Genomic DNA, 9,784 nt, shown 5'->3' on the forward strand with positions numbered 1-9,784 from the left:
ACAATGCGATTTCTATCTCTGAGGGAGGGTCGAGCATGAGACATATACCAAGTATAATTCGTCTTTGGAGGCCTTGAAGAAGTACATTACCCGTAAAATGGCAAAACTGTATCCGCACGACATCGCTCGGGCCTACCAAAGATTCCAGCGACGTGTGGTTGAGGTTATTCAGAGATACAGATCTCATTATGAATAATTAAATACCAAACAATGTATCTTTCAAATAATCAAAAAAAAATATGGTTCAATCCCATCTAGTTTCGTCGTTATAAGCCTTTAAAGATTTTCCCAATTCATCTGGACCACAATGTATAATAATAATAACAGACTCAACCCGCATTCTTTTATTGCCCATTCGGTTTGATGATTTTTAATAGCAGCATTCCGCGAAGGTAGGTGCTACTGTTCACTCTATCCTAGTATGGCTTTTATGTTGGCCATTTATCGAATGATGCATTAAAGACCGTATCTCCTTTATACTTACCTATTGAGTGTCCTTTATTGACAGCGTTGTAATTTCTTGTTAAAATATGTAGAATCATTTTTTGGCACTCTTTCTAAATAGTATATACCTGGAATATCCATAAAAATAAATAATTTGTCAATAAATGCATTAACCATCGGTAGCCAACAACTACCTACATAAATATATATATTCAATCCCATACTTTTATTGGCAGTTATATTGACTAATGATGCGTCTGTACGTACATGTACTGTAAGTTACTTTCTTACGTGACACTACTTTGATAAAAGCTTTGGCAAATAAGACTTGTTACACATTTTCTCTGGGGTTTCAATGATTAATTATAATTTTTTCAAAGTAGTGTAAATAAACCATCGTAGGTATATATTTTAACTTATTTCATATGTAGTCATCACTTTTAAAAAAACATTGAAGAGTCAAAAAAGGGTAGTTGAACCATATAATACTAAAAACTTGTAGGCGAACGCTCAAGTTTTCTAACCTGCCTTGAGCTCTGTATTGTGGCAGAGGGTGCAATTTTTGAAAAATAATAGAAATTAAAATATCCTTCATCTCCTTTTCAATATTTTTTTTTGTATCATTAATATTAAGCCTAGATTTTTCTTTCTTTCTAATAAAGTAAAAGTGTACTAGGACTCATGACGCATACAGTATATTGGACTATTGTATCTAATGGCTGTGTGTTTTTTCCATAAAAATATAACAAATGATTGTCTTTTGAACTTATGTTATATCCTTCTAGTAATTTTTCAGTTCTTCACCCCCAATTGTAGCATTCCCAATACTATATGGTTGAACATAAATTGGCAAGACTAGTTTTATACTCCGTCATAAATTCAGCTGTGGAAAGGGGTAATACATAGATTGCATTTTAAAGTATACAAATACTTTAGCAATACTCCAAGAAATGGTTCTGCAAATATACTGGAATGTTTGCATCTGGATTTTTCAGGACTCTCAGTGCTACAAACTAATATGTTATTATTCGTTGCTCAGATTTTAGTACTAAAAGGGTCGTGAAATCATTAATGACTAATGATTTAATTAGTCATTTACTGATTGAATATTCCAATTAGAACATACCACATCGTTCCTCCACTAACAAAAAATACCCTAGCTATATATTTTGTTGTCATTTGCCGATTCCTTCGTTTCACTTGATACATCATGGCTATTTCATAATCTATTTATTTTTGATAGACATACGAATTAATAAGCTCTACTATAGTTATGCTCCATTTCAAAAAGGAAAAGGCTACAGTTTCTTGTTGATTTCTCGTCGTATATGTCTATGTATATATATTGGCGATTATTTCTATGAAAAGGTTTTCACTACCATAAACACATACAAAGCTACGCTTTTAATAAAATATTACTTATTAATATTATTAAAAATCTCAGTAAAATTCTTTTGTTGGTTTGGCCGTGATTCCCGGACACACACACAGCCATTCTCATTTAATATATGGATAATAATGGCTTGCACAAATATATGTGCATACTTATATTTATGATATATCTGAGAGTTCATTCTGATCAAGGCTCATCAAAAGTTGAAGAACGAAACTTTTTTTTACATTTATTTGATTAAAAATCAATTTGTGGAGCAAAGTTTTTGATTATTATTCTATGTGAAAAACTTTTTTGATTGATGAGCTTCTTATAGATAACTCACTTTACTCCCTTCTCTGTAATTACATACAGTGTACATACGAGTTGTACATAAATATACATGAGACAACCATTTCTTTGTACTGCTATTCATCTTATTATTTGCATATTTCATATTATTAATTTAATTCTTAATTTCTCTTTTAGGTAATCCTTTTATATGCTCCTGCAATTCCTATACTCAGAAAATATGGCTTCGTCAACATCGCAAATGGCTCCATGTGGATCGTCGTGGCTCAAAAGTAGGTCCTTCTTGCTTTGAGCCGATTCATCTCAAAGATCGTTATCTCCTCACCATAAAGGACTCTGAGTTGTGTCCACTGCCCTCAGTTGAATCCCTTGGAACGAGTGAGCTCCTACCTCATTCCTTCACTCTCACATGGGAAAGTGCTGACACAAATATGACGGGTCTAAAGGGCTTCATTGTCGCATATCATCGTTTGGATCAAAATGATCAAGTCAAAAAGTATCGAGTGGGTCCGAGTACTCGGGGATTCCGTGTTAATGCCCTAGCAGATAATACTCTTTACCTCATCTGTGTCATTACTCGAGGGAGCTCCTATACCTCCTCAGTTCTGCACAAACAGAAAATCCATGGAGAGAATCATCATCATGATGGAGAGGAAAGTGGGAGCAAAGATGGGGAAGAGGGTCGACAGGATCATGACGAAGAGGATGAGAATGAGAATGTCTATGTTCCTAATGAAGATGAAATCATTCGGTTTAAGAGATCTGGGAACTCTGTTTTCAGTAAGGACGTCTTTGGAACGGTATTTCCCTATTTCTTCAATAATGTGGACTCATCGGAGGATCTGAGAGAAAATCATAATCTCAGTGATAAAGTTCTTCTGTCCTATCCTTCCTCCAACGACTCAGATCTCCTTGTTCTGAAGCCCACAGTGCTAAATTTAGGCTCAGAAAGCTCAAAATGTAAAGAAGTTAGAACGAGTATGGATCCAGCAAAACTAAGTCTCTTTGATAATAAACGCCTCAGCATTTTCATTGGTGTGGTGGCGGGTCTTTTTGTTTTCATTGGGATCATTATACTCATCGTTATCAAGCCCAAAAAGAAGGATGAAGATGACATCATCATTCCCGACTCTACCTCCAGCAGTTACAAATCCCCAGGCTCTGCCAAAAGAAGTGTTGAGGGACCACCTCTAAGAGGAAAAACGCATTCAAGGACCAATTCTATGTCATCTTCTGCAGTCCCTTCTGGGGCAATCAGTCGTCAAAAGGACTCTTCTGGAGGTGGTGGTGGTGGTGGAACCCTCTCACGACGACGCACTCCACAGGGCCATACTTCACCTCGTCCTCATCCACCACCTAAACAAGGATCCACAGAGTCTGTGGCCTCTCGACAAAGTAGTTTTGATACTAATCATTCCTCAAAACCAGATCATGGTCTCCTGAGTTGGCAAGGTACTCCTAAACCATCTCACAATGGTCGCCCAAGACCCCCAATGCCCACATCTGATGGTTATCCAACCTTCCCTCGACGAAATGCAGATAGATCTATGCAAACAGGACTGGCCAACGCAACTGAGTCTACCATGGGAAGTGGTAATAGTATAGAGGGACTCCATCCCCCCTTGAAACGCAGAAGTGAGCCCACATCCATTCCTCTTATAGAGTATCATTTGGTGGAAGACGAAAAGGATCGAAACGGAGTTCTTCACCATCATCACCATCACCATCATTTGCATCATTTTCCACCCAAGGGAGTCCGACCCCCTTGGAGATTTAAGAGCATTCCTTCACGTTTCCCATCACCAGGAGAGGATCAAACAAGTCACAGACATGGCCATCCCCAAACAGGAGAGGATTATTTTCCAGAAATGAACCCTAATAAACCTCCAGCTCCAAGGGGTCCTCCTGGCCCACCGCCTTCTCCAGGGGCCCTGAATCGTGCATTCATCAAATACAACTCATTTGCCAACTACTAACTCAAAATGGGGACATTACTTCAATTAAAGGGAAATTTAATAAATAAATATGTTTATAATTTTTAAAGAAGAAAACGGATACTATACATAATTATGCGATAAATACTGTTTTTATTACTTACAAGAACCTTAATCTAGTGAATTTTAATTTGTTGTTTGTTATTTGTTCTTTTTAAAAATCTCTTATAACTCTATACCAAAAAAAACAAAAAAAAACGAGTAAGATAAACATTAAAAAAAAGTTATCTATATATCATCTTATGGCTACATTTATTCAATTATGACTATACATATACACTTAAAATTTAAGATAAGGGGCAGGATATTCATAATTTATTCAAAAAATTATCAAAAGGACTTTTCTTGAATGGTACAACATAAAAGATCCTCATTTTTCATGATTTTTATAACTTTATTTGTATTTGTCATATTCGTGTAGATACATATATATACATATATTTACATAAAAGAGAGAGGATAATTGAAAAAGGAAACATGAAAAGTATGACTATTAAATCTCACAATAAAATCCAATTTGAAATCGACTTTTTCACCTCTCTTCTCCTCCAATTTTATTTTATTTTATTATCCTTCATTTGTAAACTTAGTTTGGAGATGAAGGTTGAATCAAAGGTAGATAAATATTAGTGTTGGGCTTCAGTCCGAAAATCCTAAACTGCTCAAAGACCTTTATAGTTATTAGCGGACCAGACTAATTCGGTCTTTTAAAGAAGTTCTGTTTGGACTGGTCTCTAAGAAAAATTTGGCCTAGATCGGTCCCTAAGAAAAAATTCCGGGCTAGGTTTTTTTAGTCTGCCTGCACGTCATTCTTTCCCTTTCTATATTGACAGTTGAGACAGCGACAGCTTATAGTAGACAATCTATTATCGCAACCCTTCTTCAATAATAAGGAAATAACTTTACAAAGCATTAGAAATACATTATTAGATTAGGGAGAGCGGGATCTTGTTTTTTTTCGAGACTTTAAAATAATTAGCACTTTAGAGTATCATAAAAATAAATTGAAGGTCATCATTATGTGGATGAGGCTGTGAGTTTGTCTCTTAGGAAGTATTTAGGGGGGATTAGATTCTATCTGTGGACTGAGGGATGAGACCCATTAATAAAAGAACCATGACTATTTCTTGTATCTACCATGAACAATTACAGTATAAAAGAGATGAACTACTAAGTCATCAAATCTGAAACAGAAAATTACTATAACATACATTAAAAACTCTAATGATTGCCTAATCCAACGTGGAAACTTATTCAAGTAATTGTGATCGATGGAGTGGAATCCCTCTTCTCCTAATTCTCTAATGTTTCTTTGCTTTGCGAAATTATTAAATAATTATTATTGAAAGGTTGGGGTAATTGAATTTCAAATATCCACTATCCCTGTCTCCATTTTCGAGATAGAAAGAGAAAGTATGACGCGCGGGCAAACTAATACAATGTACCCCAATTCCATTTTAATCTGTCACATTTAAATTTCAAGGATATATTTGTATTTATTTTTTGATGACGTCATAGACCTGCATTTGAAGTAGAGTGTGTTCTACAAATCATACTTCCACAGCTCATAAATGAGGAGTGTGGGGGAAATTGGTCATAGATTGTGACCGAAAAACATCGCTTTATATATTAAATTGAGAGGGAAATATCGGTGCAAATCAGGTTAGAAAAAATCATTTGAGACTCAACTGGAAAAAAAATCGGTCTTGGACTGAGTCTTAACACTAGTAGATATAAAATGACTTATAAGTACAGAGATAGGTATAAATATATCCATAGAGAAGTGCTGAACCAAGAAATAAATAGAAAATTTATTCTCTTAAAAGATAAGATATTTTGGGAATTGTGGCTCATTGATAATTTCCAATTATTATAATCGTTTAAATGATTACTTAGTAGTACGGACATCGGGGATCTTATATAGTTACACTTTATTTGAGGCATATTTTTCATCCAAAGTAGGAACTTGTAAAAGAAAAAATAGAGGGAATTTTTGATATCCCTCTAATACTGATCAGTAGACTTAGGGTTCGTGAGAGAACGCTCAATCGTTCAAAAAAAATTTCACTTTGACCTTTTTGGGAAAAATGGGTCATTTTGTTCTTTTTTGTATGAAAATCGCTCATATTTCTGAGCTGGTACGAAATATCAATTCCTTAGGAATATCGAATATTTTCCCCTCTCCAATGTTGTGTATTATTGGAGATATAGTTGGAATTTTGTTTACTTTTTTAATGTTGTATTGGAGACGTTGTAGTATACATACAAACCTTTAACAGTACAATAACAATTCCTCCTAACTACATATGAGTATTGTGTCCACATCAAAGCAACCTTCAATAGAAATCAAGAAATGCCAAATTCCCCTCTTTTTTTTTTACTCCAAATATATATATAGTTTATATTTTGATGGCCACTCATGGATTTTATAATTAAATGTGATTTGTTGAGATATCCAGAGATGTTATCAGAGTGGTGTCCGCAGGGGATGGGCTGACTTTCATTTTTCAAATTTATTTCCGAAAATTTTAACTTTCTAAGAATAGCTTTAGATTTTTAAAAATTGTCCCCAAAAAATTTAATGTTTGAAATTTTTTGTGAACAGCTTTGGATTTATGATTTTTATTTTTTTTTCGAGAAAAGCAATGAATTTTTGAAATTCATTTTTTCAAAAAAAATAATTTTTTATTAACAACTATGGATTTAGGGATTTTTTTTAAAAAATCCACAATTGTTCACAAAAAAAATAATTTCAAAATTTCATAGCTATTCTAAAAAAAAATCATAAATTTCTATCTACAAACTATTTCGATTAATTCTTTAGAAATGCTTCAAGGAAATGTTTTTGTTGCAAATATGAAATACAATAACAACAAAACGCCTATTTTAAATAAATTTCGACGAAAATATGTCAAACTCCAACTTGGTTTACTTTGTCACACTTACGTATACCAACAACTAAGTGTGACTAATTATTAGTAGATAATTGCATCAGAATAAACCCAAAAAAAATAGGAAGTAGTATATTCGATGTCACAGGTGGGTGAAGATGTGTTATCTACCAAATTCAGGAGTCTAAAATTATATAATCTAGTCATTCTAAAGGAATTTATGAGTTATTTTATCAATTTTAGCATATTATAATTATTCGAATATATATATTGTAGTGGTTTGATATATGTGTAAATCAAGTTCCAAATTTTATTTTCATAAATTTGTTTTCAAGAAGAATATATTTTTTCAAATTCATTTAAGTGTTAAAGTAGCAAACATTCACCGTTATAACAAAGAAAAAAGTATTTTATATATTTTATGATTAAAAGGGATCATATCAGTTCCAAATTATATATCATACATCAAATATATGTTCTTAAGAATATTTAAAATTCATAACTAAACTCTGCTCATCCAAGAAATTTGATTAAAAAGTCAATAATTGACATACAGGGTGTTCCATCGAAATCTGAAAATTTACTAATTCGATTATTAAGTTTGAGTTATTGAAATTAATTTATATGGTATTTCGATATATTAAAGCATAAACATTAAGTTGTATAACAAAACAAATCTCTAACTTACGTGGACGTTGAGAAAAGGACACTTGAACGTAATCGACGAATTTCCACACTTCAAGAAGTTGGGCGTCTCCAGGACCCCTCTCTACGGGGTCAACAAGTCCGAAACATTGGATCCTTAGTGATTCGAGTTCTAGAATGAGTTGATCTTTTCTGGTATTAGAAGTCATACTAATTTGTATAATCCGGGATACACAAGCTTGATTAGATGTGTTAAGCGTTCCTAACACAAGTGTTTGAGTTGATTTTACGTTGGTTTTGGATGATTTGTCTAATGTGTCCAAATATATTTCACTAGAATCTTCTTCAAAATGGTCCACTATCTTTATTAATTTTGCTTTCCTTGGACCTTTTCCAGGTATGATACCTCTGGTAGGGATAGCATCTTTTTTCAATTTTCTTTTTAAAAGGAGTCCTGGCAATTCACCTTTTAAATCCCTTTTATAAGCATTTTCCTAAAAAATGGTTCACACAAATTCTAGGGTATTTTCCTCAGGGGGTCCTTTCGACGACAAGCACTTTCCCATTTTTTCCTCCTTGAGAGATTCTTTGGAATATGATGATAAATTATGTTGTTAGGAGAATCACAAATGCCATGATCACTGATAACATGATAGTCTAACCTTGTATTTCTATTAACCTTCCAATATTTATACTAGGGCTGGAGTTCAATCTGAAAATCCTAGATCTGTCTGAGCTGTTATGATTTGTCCGAACAATTTCGGTCCTTTAAAGAAGTTTGGTCTGAGCCAGTCTCAAGGAAAAATTAGGTCTAGATCCGTCTCATTTAAGATTCAGTTGGTTTCAAAATTGTGAACATAGACTACAATAACGTCATGTGATGTAAAATGTGTTACATAAACCATATATTTTTACAGCTCTTAAACCAGGAGTGAAGAGATAATTGGTCCGTAGATAGATTTAACGGGTAGTTCGCCCGGATCCTAAGTGCCCAGGTACTGTATAAGTAAACGTGTATTATCCTAAAAGTTCCAAGACCTGAACTGGTATTATCTATGTTGAAAGTAGCATTTCTATTTATTTTGATTAGTTCTTGGAGCGACATTTATATAAACAGTTGCATCGTGCCTTTCCTTCGAAAAGAAACATAAGAAAGTTGTATGTTTCTTTTCGGAGGAGAGGATGCAAGATAGCATAAAGTGTCCAATTTAAGGAGAAATATAATACTAATGCTTATATTTAATAGTAATAATACATTGTGTCGTCTTAGTTTGGGTGCGTGAATATTGACACGGTAAGTTCTGAACCGACCTAGATCCGAGATTGATACGTACAAAATTGGTCCAGAATTTAAAATAACTTAAGATCAAACCGAAAAAAACTAGTCTCAACACTAATATGTACAAAAAGGTCTGAAGTGTTATGTCCTATGTGCATCACATATGTAGAGAAGTAGAAAAAAGTCACTGCAATTCTGTTTGTAGCAGCTCCTCCTACAAACAAAACTTTGTAGAACTCCTTCCTCAAGGATAGAATATAAAAAAATGTCGCAGTGTTTTATTTTATTCTTTCTCACTTTGTTGAACAAGAAATACAATTTTTACAAGGGCTATGCATGAAATGCTGTGTGTAGGACGTACCTTTAAAGAAACTGCTTCAAGGCATAAAAGACTTCTATATATACTAATCTACATACATATGTACTCAAAAAGGAGAACTTACATAATACGTATATAACGTATTATTGAGTGAGTGACTTTGTCAGGAAATTAAAATAATATGGATTTTCAATTTTTCTTTGTTCTTGAATGGGCCTGAAAAAAGAAATAACATTTATATATGTATATTGCACTTGCTATTTATTCTTTATTTTTTCATTTGCAAAAAAGGTACGTATTTTTTATTTAATTTATAGAGATAATCAATTCATTGAAGTAAAGTAATAATGCATTGCTGCAACCATTCCATGAAGAAAAGTTTTGATAAATAGGTAAATTGCAATAATAATTCCATGAAAAGTTAAAAAACATAGTAAGTCAATTTCTTCTGCAAATATTAATACTTCTACAAATACTTTGTGAGGAATTTGAATTCCTATTATTCAAAATATAAAAAAATGCTATTTT

General features: G+C 33.2%; 1 protein-coding gene and 1 long non-coding RNA gene across 2 annotated transcripts in view; one reads left to right on the forward strand and one right to left on the reverse strand.

Moving 5' to 3' along the window:
- The window catches only part of LOC121120992 (uncharacterized), a 102,027-nt gene extending 97,667 nt beyond the window's left edge, over positions 1 to 4,360 (forward strand). Inside the window, exon 2 of the mRNA XM_040715859.2 lies at positions 2,306 to 4,360. Coding sequence (XP_040571793.1) covers positions 2,306 to 4,104 — 1,799 coding nt within the window. The 3' untranslated portion in view covers positions 4,105 to 4,360. The remainder of the gene's footprint in view (positions 1 to 2,305) is intronic.
- A 2,976-nt stretch (positions 4,361 to 7,336) lies between these two features.
- On the reverse strand, positions 7,337 to 9,151 carry LOC139907596 (uncharacterized). Its single transcript, XR_011784311.1, has 2 exons — positions 7,702 to 9,151; positions 7,337 to 7,585 (listed from the first exon to the last, which is right to left on the reverse strand). It is a non-coding gene; the product is annotated as an uncharacterized lncRNA (long non-coding RNA).
- Between the last annotated feature and the right edge of the window lie 633 nt (positions 9,152 to 9,784).

Source organism: Lepeophtheirus salmonis, chromosome 1 (assembly GCF_016086655.4).
Source record: "Lepeophtheirus salmonis chromosome 1, UVic_Lsal_1.4, whole genome shotgun sequence".
NCBI classification, from domain to species: Eukaryota; Metazoa; Arthropoda; class Copepoda; order Siphonostomatoida; family Caligidae; genus Lepeophtheirus; species Lepeophtheirus salmonis.